A 19,678-nucleotide genomic window follows, 5' to 3' on the forward strand; every position below is an offset into this window, starting at 1 on the left:
CTTTATAAGATCTCCTTATAGTTGCAGAAACAGGTTTTTACATTGGGATGTAATACACTGGGTGTGCCCTTCATTCAACAATTATTTACTGAGACTCAATCACTGTGGCAGGTATTGACAACCCCAATATGGATAGCCAACACATCATTGTTAACTCCAAAGAACTCAGTAGCCTGCAGAGGAGAGCAAATCATTTTCATTGGAAGTGCTATACAAGTATTTACACAAGACGACTGTGAAGAGGGTGCCTAACTTTCCTGGGGGCTAGTGGTTGAGAAAAGGTAAGCTACTTAGGATAGAGATCAGGAGATGGAAAAGGTTGGGAAAGGCATTTAAGTAAGGGGCTGCAAGTTCAAAGGCATGGAGATAGGAAGGAGCATGAAATCATAAAGAAACATAAATCTAGCTCCGTAGATCTGATGCGGACTTTACTTGGGTGTCTGTCCCTTTACAAAGTCTTTAGTTTTAGAACTTTGGTTCCTACTCATGTAAGCAGTTAGGACTGTTATTACAAGTAACCTATAACTTCTCTAGTTAAAGACAAAAACGAACAGAACAAAACAAAAGAATCATAAAAAAAAGTAACAAAGATAACATAGCTCACATTTACTGCACCATTATCTATACGTAGGGATCGGGCTAAGTCATTTACACAAATTACCTCATTTTATCCTAATAGCAACTCCATGAGTTCAATGCTATGAATATTCCATTTTACAGACCAGAGAAGTTATCCAAGCTTGGGTACAAGGAGTAAATGTGTAAAGTAGCATTTTAAAGTGGATTAATTTTTATTTGTGATTTCTGATTAGTAATACTTCAAGGCCTCCATTCTAAGCAAAATCAATCCTACTCTTTTATTTGGTAACACTAAAAATGTAATTATAAGCCCATACTACTTTCTATTGTAGGAGTTTTAACGCCCAATTCCAATCAAGAATGAGGGTGTAGTTACTTTTATGCTTATATGCATGTTGGGTTCAAACCCTTCTTCTAAATTAAAAATGAGCACAAGGATGCTTTTGATGATTTGATCTTAACTCTCCTGACATTTGCTAAGTAGTTTCTATGCCAGAGGACTCAGTGGAAAAAGCAAATGGGGTAGAGCTCTGTACCATCTAGCAAGTAAAAGACAAAGGCATAAATGAAATATACAGCAAACAGGACACATGACAGTGAAGATTCAACTTATTCTCATGGGGGGTATGTTCCATAAGGGACAGCTCTGTTCTCCTCCAATTGCACTTTTCCTCAGCAGCCTTTTCTGATGCAGCCCCCCCTAACATTACTGGAATGGCCACTTCCTCTGACATGTTGCATTCTTCGCCAGCCCCTACAGCCCTGCATGATGAGCAAGAGACCTCACTCATCTTTAATCCATGCAAAAGGCAGCCCAGGAGCCTGAAAAGGAGTGGCTCTGGTGTTGACTTTGAGGTAGGCACTGAGGTTCAAAATGAAAAAGCAGAGGGACCCTTTAGTTTAGGGGAAGAGATACTAAGAGTAGGTATCAAACAGTCTGGTAGACAGATGTACAAGACCCTTATATCGAGAACACAGCCCTCAAAAGGCAAATTCAGATGTAGTGTGATTGGCTATTGGTTCCCATCCTCCATGCCTCCCCTTCCTTAGTTTTCTAAACTTCTCATCTTCATGCGGCTTGGTGTGACTTGGAGGGTATGTGGTGGGCAACCTCCTATAGAGAATCGAGTGCCAACTTACCTGATCTTTGTGTTCATACTAGCCACAGGTGCCAGAACTATAGCCACTGGCACTTACGCTGGCTGAAGCAGACAACTGCACTAGGTGGCTGCAAACTCAGTCTGGCCTACGAAGGCCAGAGAACTTCTCCCTAAATTCCCTTCCAGGTTTGCCATGGTCATAATATTTCAATTCATAAAAAGGGAATATTGGAATTTGACCCACTTAAAGTTTCTGGGTCCCGTTTAGCATGTATAGCGGAGTTTTATTTTATACGTCTAAGAAAGATGGAGACATAAACAGGTTGCTATGAGGAGAAGCATTTCACCCTATGTAAGGATCTGTGGTTTTCCCCTGTCAGACTATGAGGTCTTCAAGAGCATGAGCTATTTATAATTTATCTTTGCACAGTTGTCTGGCCCTTCATAGATGACCAGTAACGATTTGCTAAATAAATTCAATCTGAGCGAATCAGGATAAGCATCATGGAGGAGGTGATATTGCAATTTGTTTTAGAGGAGTTAGGTTTGGGTAGACAGAATTGAAGGGGAGTTGATATTCTAGAATCAGAAAACAAGAGAAAAGGGACAGGTTAGGAAAGCTGGGGAGCCACGTTTGTAAGAGTCATATTTAGCTAAACAAAGAGATCACAATTCATGGGCGATAAGAGGCAGAAAGGTAAATTATGGTGATACTGCGCAGGGCACCATATTCCAGGTTGAATACTCTTTATTTATTCTTCAAAGGCAAAAAACAATCACATCTTACGTTATAGCTACAATAAAAGGAGGGTGGCAGAAGACTGTTCCAAACTCACATGCATTAATTAGATACTCACAGGTGTGATAATGCAGACAGATCATTGAAAGCACCTTCAGGCACAACAGAAATGTCATTTCCATGTAAAGAACTAAAGGCAAGACAAAGAATAATTAAATTTTCTATATTTTGGAGATTCCAGAAAAAGTCCTATGCTTATGTGAGGATTTAGTCTATGATAAATATTTTAAATTGGTCTTGGAACAAATAGATATCTATTTGGAAACCAACAATTTGGTTTTTACCTCACATCATAAATATAAAATGAATTTCAGATTAAAGAGCTAAAGTAAAAATAAAACTAAAAGGTATTAAGAGAAAACATATAAAAGCACTTTTTTAAAATAAACTTGGCATGTACAAACTTTTGAAAGCATCATATAAAACCCAGATTCTGTAAAGGAGATGACCTACAAACTTGACAGCATAACATATATCCATAAGATAAAAGACTCCATGTAAGACAAAGAATGAGAAATATTTGCAACATATGTAATAAAGAATTATTTCCTTCATAAAAGAATCTTCCACTTATTAATAAGAAAAGTGGAAAAATTATGTGTTTAGGCAATTTGTAGAAGCACAAATGCTCAAAACCAAATATTCTGAAGTGCTCCAGTAATTGGAAACGGAAATTAAAAGAGAAATGGAAAAGAATTTCCCAATCCGTCATACGGACAAAGTAAAAGAATTAATAATATACAGTGTTTGCAAGAGTGCTTGGAAACAGGTAATCTTTTAAAGAGCTGATGGAGAAATAAATTTATAAACTGCCAAATTTTTGTTTGGAGGACAATTTGAAATCTAATTTCCGTATTCTTCTAATATACTTGACAGTACATTCCGACCCCAAGTCATTGCCCAAATGTTTGCACATGTGCATCAAATTGAATGTATAGAATGTTCATTACGATATTATATAAAATAGTGAAATTTTAGTTAAACCAAACTATAGCAAAATGAGAATGATTAAGTAGGCTGCAGTTCTTCCTTCCTATAGAATACTCTATACCGGTAATCAGTTGAGAACTATCCATACGCAATGCAATGGAATATATCTAAACCAAATGTTAAATAAACTTAGCCAGTGGCAGAACAAGAGATTCCACTTGTGATTTTCAAAAGTGATATAGCCATGATGCATATAAAAAAGACAAAAGAGCATATCAAACTGTTAACTGGTTAACTGTGGGGAAGGAAATGGAATTCAATATTTGGGGTTTGAAGGAGCATTTCCATGCTTACATTAAATCTTTTAAAATAAAATATATATTCATGAATTTTGCAACTTTAAAAGGAGTTAAAAATTTTCTATATTTCTTTCAAAATAAGTTGGAGCTATATAAAATACATAACTTAAAGTTATATATTGTTGAATAAATGACTATAGCAATGACACAAAAAACAAACGAGAAAATTAAGTTGTCCAAAGTCTGTTGAATGACACAGTAAGATATGATTTTCTCATTTCCAAATTTACAGTAAATCTCTTAAGGATATAACCCAAAATACCCAAGAATCAACAAGGCATTTAAATTATTAAAAGGACAACCCAAAACTCAGACCCCTAGGAAAAGAGGTATTCTATTAAGCATGAGGGGCTTACAGTAATCGAAGAGACTTCAATCCATCGAAGGTTCGGGAAGGAATACATCTGAGACGGTTGTAACTAAGAATTCTGAAAACACACATACACCAATTTGTTTTTCTCAGGTATCCAGAAATAGCCATATGCCATTTTTAAAATGAAGCAGTTAAGATAAGGGTTATTATAGTGTTCTATAAATTGAGACTACTGCTACATAATTATATATATATATATATTTATCTTTCTGTTGTCTGGATGATACAATAAAGTTATTTATTTTCTAAGTACAGTCTAGGTCTTTCTCTTTTTACCCCTGCCCAACTCCTGTGCAACGATCCCCTCCTCCAGATGCATTTTCCCAGAAGCCTACCTAAAAGATCTCCCTTAATCCCACCACCACCACCATCAATTATTCTGAAATTTGTTTCTTTCATGGAATGCAACACATTTTGTAATATCCACATTTGTTTGTTTACTGGTTCTTATTTATGTGTTTCTCCCAATAGAATTTACATTCCATGAAGACAGACTTTATTTGTCTTGTTCACCAGAAATGCTGGGGGCCTAGAAAATACATTTTGTCCAATGGATTAATGAGTACTCAGTACCACTTCTTCACACTCACAAGGTGAGGAGCTGTGTCATGTTGCTGAAGCTCTGATTAGACAGGGTGCTTATTCGGTTGTTACTTAAGTCTCTAAAAGAGAAAAACAAAGAAATGAAGCTAATATTACCACAGAAACTGAAATACCAGTGTTCTTAGAAAGAGAAGGCTCTTCTTCATAGTAATAACAATGTTGTCGGCACTGGGCTATTATCGGAAAACGACAAAACATTGGATTGTCCCTTGTGGTAGACTGTGTTATTGTTATTCATAATTATTCATTCCCTGTCCTGCTGAAATTAGGAGTGACATGTGCTTTGTCACTCCTTTAGCCAGTGGGGTGTGGGTAGAAGGGGCCGGTTTCATTTCTGAGTCTAAGCTATAAAGCAAGCACACGTTTCCCAAATACTCTTCTCCCTCTTCTACAAGGTTTGGGATGTTCCAGAGAGAGCCTACTCCTTTAGTCTGATCCTAGAGAGAAGAGATGTGAGGTTGATTCCCAAGGGCCACATTTCATGAGTGAGAAATAAGTCTTTATTCCTGAAAGACCAGGCTGACGCACATCCTTTATCCTTAATGATTAACATACTTAACAAAATTCCTCATATTTAATAAAGAACCTCTGATTTCACAACTATTACATTGATGTAATTAAAAACATCTGTGCTTTTACCTGGGTAGAATTACTGACACATAGTAGGATCTCAATAAATATTTATTTAAAGAATGATAAGTAAATAAGAGAGATGTATAATTCTTACCAAATGCTAAATAGCTATAAATAAAAGTAGTTTCTCACTCTGCTTGTAATTTATATTAGTGAACTTGATCTTATTCTCACAAAACATATTTTTTATATCCACTGTTAATTTTCTGAAGTAAATATGAAATAAATGAATAAATCAAAGATTCAGGAAAACTAGAGTGTAGTGTCCATTCATTACAATCTCAAAATATCAGTAAATAGGAACATAAAATTGTGAATATGCTAGGAAACGTATATGAAACTTTATTATCCATCTTCTTACCTAAAGAAGTATTATATGTAAATTTTAAAAATAAATGTATCTAAACAAGCAGAAGTTGCTTGCCTAGAGTTGTATAATGAGTCACTGGTAATTCATTCCTGGATCGTTTTTCATTTCTAACTAGCTTGAAATAATCACATGTTGTCCTACAAATGACCCAATTCTGCCAAAGTGACCCCTTTGGAAATTGCATTAATTTAATGGTTTATTTAACAGAACGAAATGTATGTAATTGGTTCTTGCTGCTGTCAACTACATAACTACAACTGAACAAGACATCTTGGGGCATATGTTCTTTTTATTAATTTAATCATTTTGTCATTTAAACAGCCCTATATACTTCCTACAAAGAATCTGAATTTTCTTCTTTAAAGAAACTTGAAAATGATCAACACATTTTTTTTTCTTTTTTCCTCTTCTTCTTTGTTTAACTATTCAAACCTGCCCAGAATAAGGTCTAAATTTGGAAATGCAATGTTTCCTGCTACCTAGGTTTCTAGAATTCACTGATCCTTTGTATTCTAGGAATAGTAGCAATGTTAGCCTTCTACTCAGTCAGCCATATTTACTCCCGAAACAGAAAGACTTAAGCTAAAGATAACATATTTTACTTCAATATCTACTGGAGATGTTTTCAGTTATGAAAATTCATCAATTACCAACAGGGCTACTCTAAAAGTGTGACATTGAATGTAATAAGATTACATCCACCTTTAAATATTGTATACATATTTAAAGGTATAAAACCTGTACATTTAAATGTCATTTTAGTTTTATACCCTAAAGATAGTAAAAAAGTGTTGCAATTAATGGAGAAAAGGGATGTTATTTTAAGAGGACATCAAAACCAAACAAAAAAATTCAATATTTTACATTTCATACTCAGAATGTTAGTATTTTCATCAAATTTTCTTAAATATTGCATAAGATAAATTTTAATACTGGATGTCCATAGCTTACTTGACAATGTTTACCATAAGAGAATCAAATCTAATAAATTTTCAATATATTTAGTAAAGTTATTACTGTCTATGTGCTTTTCCTTCCAGTCAAAAAGAAAGATATTGTTTTCTAAGATTTTTTCCTTTGGCTTGTCATAAAACAGCCCATATTCATTATCAGTGCCATGGCTACTTAGACCTTATTTCTGATTCTTTGAATAGTGGAGGGCTTTGTCTTGACCCTGCATCACCTGATTGATATTCTATAAAGATATAGCTAGTGATCCAGAACAACAATGAGCAAGGAGGGAAGCAGCTAACTGTAAATGATTTATATTATCTGAAAGGGTCACTAAATCGTCTGCCCCTTACCATCCCCATTCTCATGAAATAGAATAAGAAGTTAAAGGCAGAAAAATTATAATATGTTACTTACATAAGTGTTAAATACTTGTAGTTAGAGAGTTCCTTGGGAACCAGTGTAAATTGGTTCCCATCCAGATACCTGAAAAGAAAGAAACATTGTTATCTTTTTATGAAACAAAAGTGGTATCTCACAAAATAGCTGAACAATATTTTATTCTCAGCTGAGGCAAGGAAGGGCCTGGCAATTTGCTTTATGATATTATGCTCCTATATTTCTAGCCATTATTAAAGGGAAGCACTGAAAAAAGGCATAGCTGTCTGTCTAATCCAGCGGGATTCTTTGGTGGATCTCTAAATTGTAAAACAGAGAAAAGACCAGTAACCCACTTCCCTGTGGTTTATCTAACAAGGCAAGGCATTTTCCAGTCATTTGTGTGTCAGCAAGCAGGTCCCAGTTAATTCTATCAATCATATTTTTAGCCTCCAGGTTGCCTGTGATTATGTGGCCACAAAACCATGAAATACAAGAACTCCTAACAATCTGCTGCAGAGGGCATGACCACAGTGTTCACTGTCTGAATATGGATCAACAAACGTAATAAACAGCAATGGACAGCTTTAAAGCAACATATGGGGCTTTGAACATAATTAAGTTTAAGTTAAAACTTTACTTCAGAAATAGGTTTTTCCTACCATACATCTGCTTGGTGATAATAGTTTAAGAGGTTTCGGGAATATAATGGCATTTACCAAGTACACAAATCTATCATGCATATGTCAAAGTAGTAATCAAATAACTACATACAAGTACATTTGCCATTTCTTTATTAGAGTCAGCAAAACAATTGGAGAATAGAAGGATTTGGGGGCTAACTGGCAAAGAGCAAAAATAAATGAATGTTTGAAGTTTTATCCATGATGCAGTAAAAGGAAAAATAAGTTTCCTGTCTTCCCAAATTGTTCTTTCCCAGAATATAGATGGTGAAGAATACAAATGTCTTTCAGCAATTTGGGCCACCAGGCTATAGATGTGTCAACAAACAATCCTGGCACAGTGAACACGTGGCCCTTCCCATCCAATGCGGTGATCAATCACGAGATCCAAAGCTGAGGATGGTCTTTCTGCTGGATATAGAAGTAGCTGAGAAGTTTGCCTAAGATAATCTCTTGCAAACATTTCGAAGTGAAAGCCATTGTATAAAAGACACAAGTTGTCAAAATATGTAATACGTATTTGATTAAGAGTTTGGCATAAGTTATGACTCCTTACACCTACTCAAATTTTCTGACTTCTCTTCCTGTTTCTTCTTTGACGCTCTCCCTCATCTGCTAGTGATGTTTTTCTTGCTACCACTAGAGAGCAGCATCATGCCATATACTTCAGCACCCTCCCCTTAATACAGAAAACGTCGTAGCAGAAAGCCAAAAAGATTCAGAATGTACCGTATGGATGTTAATATGCAAAACATTTTAAGGGGAAATTATATGGAAATGATTAAAAAAATAATGGATACCATTTGTTCAAACTTGTCCACCACTACATACTTAGTTTTGCCAAATTCTTTAATAATTTAATATAATACACATATGGAATTTTTCTAATACATGCATATCTGTTACCGGAGAGAAGAAGCCTGCTGACTTGGGATGGTTCTAAGAATAAGCTTGGTAGGAGGTAAAACTCCAATTCACAAGAGATGAGTTAATATTTTCCTCATTTCTATAAAATACATTCTTCAGGAAGAAAAGATAACTTTTAAATCATTTGTAGAGAGATAGGTGGAAGATTTGCCTACCTGACAGAAGAAAAACACAGATGTGATAGACTGGAGATGATTCAAGCAGTCTCTCAGATGCAGTTTAAAAGGGGAATTAAAGAATTAAAAAAATTTATGTGATAGAAATTGGGTGAAAAGAGTAAAGAGTGGGCCAGTTAAAATGGCAGAAGAAGGGAGTGTGCATCAAAGAAGATCATTCTGTTGGACTGTGTTATGCTCTTAGCAGGGATAGTCCAAGAATCAGTGCTCTGCATATACAACATACTAGAGGCATCTAGTCTCCCAACACTAGAGGGTTAAAGTATCCATGTAATCTGATGAAATGGAATAAATATATATAAAATAAGAATTCGGTATATGATTACACACGCACATATAAAGTACTGCTTAGAGTTAATAATCAGCTTCTCTGATAGGCAGCAAGAAAGAGAAACTGAAAACTTTAACACAGTTCAAATCAAAGAGGGACCTTCTGTGTACATGTGCTAAGATCTCTTCTTTCTCTATATTTCGAATTCAGGATCCAGTTAGGAGCTATAGAAATGCACATGGTATAAGTTCCTTGTAAACTGAGGTGGCATATCCTTGACCTTCATTAAGCATGTTAAAAATTATAAGACCTGAAGCAAAATATGGTCTAATTTATCATACTCATATACATGGGTCAGCGTTCCAAGAACTGACTTAGCAGAGTTAGGTTAAAGTGTAGGTAAATGTGAGTGTGAAGATTGTATTGATACCAATACACTATTATTATATTTGAATGAACGTAAATAGGCATCAGCTATCTTCATTCATTCACTTAATCCTTTGTTTTGTATATATTCGTTTAATATATACTGAGGGCCTAAAATATGTCAAGCACTATTCCACGTAGCTGGCACTACAAAATAGCAAAAGAAACAATTCTGTCCTGAAAGAATCTACAATTTAGTGGACTGAAATAAACTAATTTGATAATTACAATATAATGTGATATGATACAGTTTGAAAAGCACTATAAGTGAGGATTGAGCATGGGAACACAGAGGAAGAACCTGTCTTTCCCCAAGTCTTAGCCTTTAAACTCTGAATACGGAAAGAGTCATGGTCTACACATGTGATATTTATACCTAACGATAGAGACATACTGCATAAACTAACATAAATGTAACTGAAGGTCTTGTGAAGTGTGCCATTTTTTTCACAGGGAATGATTTCTTAGAAGTAATTGTCATCCATTCAAAGAAAAAGCTTCAGAGTCCAATTTGCAAATTATACTCAATGGGCCATTAATAAGAGTCATGTAAAACCCAAAACAAATAACACAAAAGCTAGTTTGGAGACCCTAGGGAAATGCTGGCTGTGTGTGTTTTTTCTTTGAATACCGCAACACTTCTCATTGCCTTTATTATGATAAGGTGCATTGTGAAACTCCAAGAGGGGATGGTAAAATTATAAGGCAGTTCCTCAACTTATTTGGCCACATACCCCTTTCTCAAGGAGTATCTTGCAAGACTTTTGGGGGAAATACTATGTATTTAGTGTATCTACATTATCAAGGATAGTCCATTTGGCTGCTGCTTCTTTACCACTCTGACCCCTGAGAGAAGAGCTAACCACGGGATAAATATCAGGGATGTGGAAGAAGCTGGAGTCATCCTTACTCTTAAAAAGAGATACTGCTGTTTTGGACTTAAACCAGAGTCCTTTAGACAGTAAAGAGTATGACACCAATCATTCATGAACTTTTTGTAACTGATATTTAATCACAAATTACATAGCCAATATGCACATATCTAGACCCTCTATAATATCTACTATCCAGGACCCTGTGGCAGCCATGGTGCCGTATATGAGGAATGGAATAAGTTGGAGAATAAGCTACTAGAGATAATGAGGCATGCATGCCCTGTTCTACTCCTTTATTTCGGTATTAATGCACTATGTTCGAATGCTTGATATGAATCCAAGTGAATCATTTTGAGATTGCTTATTTTTTGCCTTTGAAACCATATTTCAAAATGGAATTTTGTTCATATGTAATCTATGAAGGTGTGTAACCTTGGTCAACCCAGTTTGTCAATGAGCAGCTTTGATAAACTTTTGGCAATATGGAATCATGATCTGTTCTCGTTTTGGTTTCCCCTTGTTCTCAATCTCCCCTGACAAATCACCAGGCAATGTATTTAACCAGTGATAGCTTTGGCTTAGCCTCTATTTTCTTGGTGCAGGGAACATTAATTGCTAAGGAAAGGGAAAGACAAGCTCTACTTACAACTCAGTGACATCTCTTGGAATACCTTTCGGCAAGACCTTTAAGCCCTTGTTGCTGCATCGTACTACTGTATCCAAGCAAGTACATTCCGTAGGGCAGCGAGAGAGTGGAGAACAACTATTGTCATCATTGCCTAAATGATTAAGGAAAACAGAGAAAAACACAGAATTGTGGTTTTAAAGATACTAGGAGGAATTTTATGCTTGTAATTCAATGTCATCATTGCCTAAATGATTAAGGAAAACAGAGAAAAACACAGAATTGTGGTTTTAAAGATACTAGGAGGAATTTTATGCTTTTAATTCAACTTAACAGTCATGAGTCTTGAGTCATATGATCACTTAAGTAAAGGGCATTAAGTATGTATAAAATGGCACCACACAGAAAGCAGAATTCCCCAAAGTAGTTCATCATTTATATTATCAGTAAAATTATAAGAGCTATTTTCTTTGTTCAGTTATTTACACAAATTATACTTTAATTAGAATATATAAATGAAAATTAAATTGTGGAGAAATTATAAGGAGATAGGCATGAATAGACATGACTGAACAGATTAATTAAAATGCTTAACACAAAACACACAGGTCCTTCATTTTAACATACAGGGTTCAACTTTGCTCTCCATTTACTGGCAATAATAAGAGAACCTGTTTAACTACCTTATAGGGCTATTATAAGACTCAAATGCAATAATATGTTGCAAGCATGAAAAAGTGAAAACTACTATCATTAGATTTATTAGCATTTCTATTTAATAAATCAATTGTTCTTCTCATTTTACAGTGGTAGTTTCTAAAAGGACTACCTATGATTAATAAAGTTAACATGATGCTATCCAAATAGTATTAATCCTAAGTTAGAAATTGAAACAGAAACAGACATCAAGAAGGCTTGAAAGTAAAGTGTAGTCTGAGAAAGTAAATACCCTGTTGCTGAAACAAAACAAAACAGAACAAAAAACCAAATGATGCAAAATCACTTGTTGAACAGAATGAAGATACGCTACACATTTGTAAACCACAGAATCGGAATAGTCATGTGACCACCTGATGATCAGATATTCAGCAAGGATCTCTTACCATCATCACAAGTGAAGTCTTGAATGGCGACATCCTGAATGGGGATTTCTTTTAGGAAGTATGGTTTTTGACAGCGAGGATTTCCTGTTACAATTCTTTTTTTCCTAAGCCACTCTCCCAACCAAGCCAGGTAGCAGTTACAGTTAAAAGGATTGGCCAAAAGGTTTCTAAGAGACACATGCAAACAATACAGGGTTTTAGTTTAGGGTTTCACTTTATTTCTCAAACCCTAAGCTACGATTTTTTCACACTATTTTTTACACTATTTCTATATTTCCATCCACCATTCATATTCAATTACATACAACATATGGGAAGCATTTTTTTCAGCTAAAATATTTATGTTTGGAATTTAACAACAATTTTATAGAAGAGAATTATTCAAGTAATTTCATGTAAAAAATAAAGTGAAGGCAGCAATTCAGGGTTGGTGCAGTGTATCCTGACATACATTTCATTTAGAAATAATTCAAACTTGTCAGAGATCTGACTTGCTGTCAAACTTCCCTGCACTGATAATGCAGTAATTTAATATAAAGATGAAGGCTGATTACCTTATATTATTGAGTTTAACCTGACAACAGCTATTCATTAATTTGTCATCTCAAGATTTCCATCTCTTATTTGCTCTAGAGAATAGGTTTCCCATCTAAACTGACAGCTGAGTTGATTAAATGCCAGTTATAGAAATGAATTTACTTCTACAAATCTCAATACTCTCAGCATCTCACCACTTCAGCACAAACCAACTGACAATGCCATTATTTATAAACATGCCATCTTTAATATGCACAAATTAGTCACTAGATGTAAAATGTCACATTTTATGTGGAAAGAGGATTAAGTACTTTACTGGTGGATGGTTCTCTCAAATTATTTCTTCAGTGAGTTGAGCCATGTTAAACATGCTTTTTTTTTTAATTAACTTGATTCCTCTTGTGCTGAATTATACTAGTATATTTAGGTGCCACCATTACCAGGAAATCATATAGGTTATTAATAATTTCAAATACTGCTTTTGAGATACTGACATATAAGAAGTCTGAAATATAGGGAAACGGACTTTGGCCCAGTGGTTAGGGCGTCCGTCTACCACATGGGAGGTCCGCGGTTCAAGCCCCGGGCCTCCTTGACCCGTGTGGAGCTGGCCCATGCGCAGTGCTGATGTGCGCAAGGAGTGCCCTGCCACGCAGGGGTGTCCCCCGCGTAGGGGAGCCCCATGCGCAAGGAGTGCACCCATAAGGAGAGCCGCCCAGCGCGAAGGAGGGAGCAGCCTGCCGAGGAATGGCGCCGCCCACACTTCCCGTGCCGCTGACGACAACAGAAGCGGACAGAGAAACAAGACGCAGCAAATAGACACAGAGAACAGACAACCGGGGGAGGGGAGGGGAATTAAATAAATAAATAAATTAAAAAAAAAAAAAAGAAGTCTGAAATATATTCTTTGGAGTATGTTTTAAAAAAACAAACCAAAAAACTCTTGAGTTTTGTCTATAGAACTGCAAATACTCTTTTTAAAATTTCTTTCCCTAGCTGTCTACAACTATTCCTTCACCATTGAAAACATCCTCTTGGGGAGCAGATGTGGCTCAAGCTGTTGAGCGCCTGCTTCCCACATGGGAGGTCCTGGGTTCAGTTTCCAGTACCCCCTAAGGACATAAAAACAAACAACAGGGAGCTGATGGGGCTCAGTGTTTGAGTGCCGGCTTCCCACATGTGAGGTCCCCAGTTCAATCTCCAGCCCCAGTACCTCAAAACATAAAAATAAATACGTAAATTAAAAAAAATCCTCTTGAATAGGCTAAACCTATTTCTTCTCTATTTTCCTAATATCATCATAAATGCCCTCTAGCTTTTATTGTTGGCCTGGTAATCTTATGTATCTCCTGTCACTGGAAGAAAATCGTTTTGAGCATAGTTTGTTGGCAATAACACTATGAACTCTTATTTTATTGATACTTACACTGAAAAACATTTCAATCCAACACTAGGAAAAACTCCATAACAGTTCTTTTATTTGCAGCAATATCATGTTATAGAAAATTTTAAAAATTATAAATGAATGTTACTGACTACATTATTAAAAATTATCTGAAAAATCATGATTTCTTGTTAATATTTGAATATAAGAGAGTAGATGATGATTTTTATAGACCGTAAAATGAGTTTTACATGAATAAACATATTCTGTTGTTTTTAATCCCTAAGTTCTTGATCCCATCTTAACCAAGTCTTAACATGCTATTAATAAAAAGGATAAATACAATATGCTGACTTAAGTAATAAATAAACAATGACTATTTTCCATACTTACAGAGTAGATAAAGAATGGAGAGTATCAAATGCCCCGGGTGCAACTGTAGTAATTTGGTTATCATATAAGGAAAGCAAACGTACAGAACTGAGGCCCGTGAAACTGTCATTCCCGACACAGTTTATGCGATTACTTCTCAACATCCTGAAGGAAAAAGGGGACAATGTTATGGAGACAGAGCATCAGGCAATTAATTTGCCTATCTGAGGACCAAGGTAACCCTTCTTTGCAGATGCATACCATTCCTGAGTATTTTCAGACTATTCTACAGCTTATTCGGAACTGCTGTGGATATGCACCGAGAACATCCTGCAGGAACAAAGTACTGGGAGTTGTCAATGATCACGCTCGGTTACAAAAGGCACAGAGAGCCTTGAAGGACCCACAATTGGATCTAATAACGGTACAGTGTTTTCCTTTCAGGCTAGACTGAAACACATCCTAATTCACCTATAGCTCTGTGAGTCCTTGACGCCCCCTTGATTTGTGTATTCACGGCAGCAATACAGTTGAAGCTCCACAGAAAGGAGGCAGGAAAGAATCAATAGCAGTGCGAATGAGGACTGCTCAGGGACTCAGAGGCTGAGTCATTCCTAAACACAGGTCAGGGGAACCAGACTCGACTGAGCTTATTTTATTTATGAAAAGGAGCTCATTGTTTTCAGTTTAAAAGTTAGGAGAGGGAAGAAGAGATAATGATGTGGGGGCATTTTCAGGACTTGGAGTTGTCCTGGGTGGTACTGCAGGGACAGATGCTGGACATTGTATGTCCTGCCATGGCCCACTGGGTGGACTGGGGGAGAGTGTAAACTACAATGTAAACCATTGTCCATGTAGTACAGCAGTGCTCCAAAATGTGTTCACCAAATGCAATGAATGTGCCATGATGATGAAAGAGGTTGTTGATGTCAGAGGAGTGGGGTGAGGGGGGTGGAGGGTATATGGAGACCTCTTATATTTTTTGTATGTAACATTTAAAAAATAATAGAGAAAAAAAAAGTTAAATAGAGGCAATAGTAGTAGTTCCCGCTGCCCACAATGAAGTTTAAATATACCTACATTTATATTGAAAATTTTCTGCCCAGTTGTTCTAGTCATTACCATTAAAGGGATGAACACACTGGTGTCACTTTGGCTCAGTTCTCAATTCCCAGCTAAACTCTTTTCTTGTGGGATTTAGAAGAGAAAGGAAAAGCCTGGTAAAACTCATAGGAAAAAAATGACCAATTGCTGTAAATCTTATTCAGAATTGCTGAAGAGTTCATTTATTTTCCTTGAGTTTTCTAAACATGTGTCGTCCACCTCCACGAGAAGATTGTGTGTGTGAAGAAGAGAGGCAAAAGTAACTTAACAGAGTGGTCCTGTAAAATTCTGGCTTATCCTATTAGAAACAACATATACCAACTTTTGCATTCTGCTAAGTCACAGATAAGAAGAAAGGATGAGGCTCTCCTTATCAAGGAATCATTTTACATTAAGAAACAAATGCACAACAGAAAAATATTCCTATCCGCACAATCCCTTGTCATAAATAATAAAGAGCACTTGGCCTTAATCTTGTTGGAGTCATGGACCCAACAAGATTGGTTGCTGGATTCTAACACTTTTTGAACAAAGTGTTCCATTCTTTCTGTATCTCTCACTGGAAAAAAGCACAAGCACACACAGGCACAGAATTTCACCTGCAATGTCAGGATTCGCAGAGTTGCACAATCTGTACAGGTCGACTAGCCCTACAGGGTTAAGAAATTAGACATAGGAATTGTCCTGCACGACACTGCAATGATGGATACAGGCCATTATACATTTGCAAAAACCTATAAAATTGTGCGGTGCCAAGTGTAAACTACAATGTAAAATATAGTCCCTGGTTAGTAGCAATGCTTCAATTTGTGTTCATCGATTATAAAAAATGTACCATACTTACGAAAGATGTTGTTAATGTGGGAGTGTGTGTGTGTGTAAGGGTAGAATATAGGGGAAACCCCATATATTTCTGATGTAAGATTCATGTAATCTAAATGGAGCACACTTCTGATTTTATGTGTGAGGCTTCAAAGGGATGTGAATTTGTGATGCTATTAACACATCCTCTTAGCTGGAGAAATGTCCTACTACCCCTGTATCTACTAAAGAGAAGGCAATTGGATTGCCTCAGTTATCAACCCCTTGTGGTGGTCCCAGGGGCTTGCAGGGGGTAGAAGTGAGGGTTTAGGGGAGACAGTGGAGCTAGGGCCCTCTTTCCCCTGGGAACACCAGGGTCTACTTTTTCCTTTCAAAGTTTTTGGTTTGTCTCTCTCTTTCACTTTCTGGCCACCAATTTTGCAAAACGTGATTGATTATATACTTCCGAGGTAATGCAAAATTGTGTCCACACTGTAGACAATTCAATATTACATAAATGTTGTACTTAAACTCCATCCAATGCCCATTCCCTTTGCCATCAACCTTTAAGTAATATAGGGAATTTCCTTTTTCCCAACTACCATATCTCCAAACAAGTAGGCACCATTCAGTATATTTTCTTTGAAACAGTAAAAGACTGTCTGCTACTGAATATCTAGCACTTCTCTGTTTTTCATAAATACCTTGAAGGGGCAGACAAAGGCCACAGAGGTGGCAAGTAAAGACACCCAGATAAATGGGTAGGAAACCCGTTTATATACCAGAGAAAAATGTAGTCTCCAGATTAGCTGTAAGAGACATTCTGTCCTAGGGGTTGGAGTGGCCTCTGAAGCTAGAGCCCTTGGACTAAAAGGGAGTATTAGATGGAGACATGTGAGGAAATGGAAAGAAAACCACCACATTGAGACAGGACAGGTGAACCAACTCTGTGCAAAGACAATCAATTTTGGTGAGAAATAGAAAAATTATTTCTTAAGTTTGCAGTGTTGCAAGTTGCAAGTGTTGGGGACTGAATCATGCCCTTTTCAAAAGACATGTCCAGGTACTACCCCGAGTGCTGTGAGTGTGAACCCATTTGTAAACAGGAACTTTGGAGATGCTATTAGTTTAGGTATAGACTCATCTGTGAAAAGGACTCTTAGGAATATCATTTGGATGAGGCCAAATTGAACCAGGGTGGCCATTAAATTATATGACTGGAATCCTTAAATGCAAAGGAAATTTCGATACAACTAGTTGGCAGAAACCATACGTCAGAGAATGCAATGGGAGGAGATCAAGGAGACCATCTGCCTCTCGAGGGAGGCAAAGATGCAAGCCAAGGAAACCCAAGGATTGGAGCAGGACAGCAACAGACTGCTAGAGAACAGGAGAAAGCATGGCCTGTTAAGACCTAGAGGTTAAACTTCTAGCCCCCCAAACTATGAGAAAATAAATTCCAGTTGTTTAAGCCAACTAAGACAGCAATCAACACACTGAAGTCATGAGTATTTGAGTAAGGGACTATTTACATCTACGAAACCAGTTGTGTGTATGTGTGTGGGTGTGTGTGAGTGAGAGAGGGAGAGAATGAGTGAGAGAGAGAAAGAGTGAGAGAGAGCGAGAGAGAGGTCACGTGTCCCTTGCCCACATACCTGCCAGGATTATGATAACTAATGACATAAAACCCATAACGCAAACAATACTTACAAAGTTTTGAGGCTTTCCAATCCCTTGAACATCTTATGCCGAACATTTTCTAAACGATTACTTGTGAGAAGTATTTCATTTACTCCAGACGCTCCTTCAAATGCACCCTCTTCAACATCCGTGATCTTATTGTTGCTAAAGTTTCTAAATAAAAATTGTGCAACAAAGATTTTGAACAATTCTTTTCTGACAATGAGAACATCAAAACAACTGAGCGTGTCCCAGGTTTGATCATTTTCTTCTATTGACCAAATTCTTCCACAATCTCCTAGCTCTTCAAAGCCCAGCAATGGCTGAAGCTCTAGGAACACTCCAGCATCCCTATTCCAGAAAGATGAAGTGACAAGAATAGTAAGAGGGAAGAGCTCTGGTGAAACAATACCAGCCTGATCAAGGTCAAAATGACCTGCAAGTTCCCTGGGAGGATAAAAGTCTCAGTTCAGATATTGAGTTGCGTAAACCTTTAAAATCTCCATAAAGCTTAATAAGGAACTTGTCAAAGAAGTGCCACTAATTAGACTGTTGAAAGAATTAATGACTAAAAGATGGGAATTGAGCAGGGAAAGTAAAGATAGACTAAATGCGTTCATGCTTAGATAGCATCAGAAATATGCCCAAATATGAGTTTACTACCATTAACTTTCTCATGAATAGTGTGTCAAAACAGTCAACAGATCTGTCAGGACTTTGTGTGATACAAAAGACTACAATGCTTGTCCAGAGGGCAAGAATGTCGGGTAGAGGAAACGTCTTTGGATAGGCTCTACCTTTCTCTTTCCCACTGCTCACTCCAAGATCAGACGTGTCCCCAGAACAGGATCGTTTTTATGTATCATTTCCTTCCCCACAGAGCATGATACATAGCAGTTGCTCAATAAATATTTGTTATTATCAGTGAAAAAGGAGGACAAGTAAGGAGTTAGACGCAATTTGAAAGACAGCATAACACAGAGGCCAAGTGCAGAAGCACGAGGTTCCGTCAGTCGGTTCTGAAACTTACAGTCTGCGTGCGCTTGGGTCAGTTACACCACTTTCCTCTCCAGATAGTTCTTCCTGTGTGGAGGCTGCTCCATGGGCCTTACATTCCTTGCCTTCGCCCTCTCCCTCCCTCACTCCTCCCGATGGTGGGTGAAGTACTGACACAGAGCTGTTTCGAAACTGCTGAGTTCATAAACTTATTTTGATATGAGTTGTGGACATGCAGCAACACAGTGGAGCTATCAAGCCAGTTTTCCAATCATTAAATTTGACTATTTTCTAATGAAAGTTTAATGAAGCAAAAAGTCAAATAGTTGACATGAATGTGCTGAAAGGGAAATAATGGCATGGTTTGGGGAATAGTAAAGGAAGTTACAAAACATTACTGAACGCGTTTCTGATGTGCTTTGGTTGCTGGATTCCTGCTGTGGCCACATAACAGACCATCTGTCTGAGTTAAAAATAAGATGCTCGTGTTCTGCTAGAGAAATTGGGATCAGCCCAGCCCACTGTGAACACACGCAGAAAGAGCCGGATTCTCAGATTGCTCTCAGAGGTTACTCTCCATTTATATTACGGGTAGTCAATGTTTGGAAATTTCCTGGATTTTTTAAAAAATATTTTCCCAATT

General features: G+C 37.0%; 1 protein-coding gene across 2 annotated transcripts in view; it reads right to left on the minus strand.

Annotated features, from left to right (window-relative positions):
- The window catches only part of SLIT2 (slit guidance ligand 2), a 369,072-nt gene that overhangs the window by 57,738 nt on the left and 291,656 nt on the right, over nucleotides 1-19,678 (minus strand). For both annotated transcript variants that reach the window (XM_004482479.5, XM_004482478.5), the window contains 8 exons: nucleotides 18,070-18,213; nucleotides 14,476-14,619; nucleotides 12,162-12,328; nucleotides 11,080-11,212; nucleotides 7,115-7,183; nucleotides 4,731-4,802; nucleotides 4,124-4,195; nucleotides 2,537-2,608 (listed from right to left, as the gene is read on the minus strand). In XM_004482479.5, the coding sequence (XP_004482536.1) occupies nucleotides 2,537-2,608; nucleotides 4,124-4,195; nucleotides 4,731-4,802; nucleotides 7,115-7,183; nucleotides 11,080-11,212; nucleotides 12,162-12,328; nucleotides 14,476-14,619; nucleotides 18,070-18,213 (873 nt within the window). The remainder of the gene's footprint in view (nucleotides 1-2,536; nucleotides 2,609-4,123; nucleotides 4,196-4,730; nucleotides 4,803-7,114; nucleotides 7,184-11,079; nucleotides 11,213-12,161; nucleotides 12,329-14,475; nucleotides 14,620-18,069; nucleotides 18,214-19,678) is intronic.

This window comes from Dasypus novemcinctus, chromosome 1 (genome assembly GCF_030445035.2).
Source record: "Dasypus novemcinctus isolate mDasNov1 chromosome 1, mDasNov1.1.hap2, whole genome shotgun sequence".
NCBI lineage: Eukaryota > Metazoa > Chordata > Mammalia > Cingulata > Dasypodidae > Dasypus > Dasypus novemcinctus.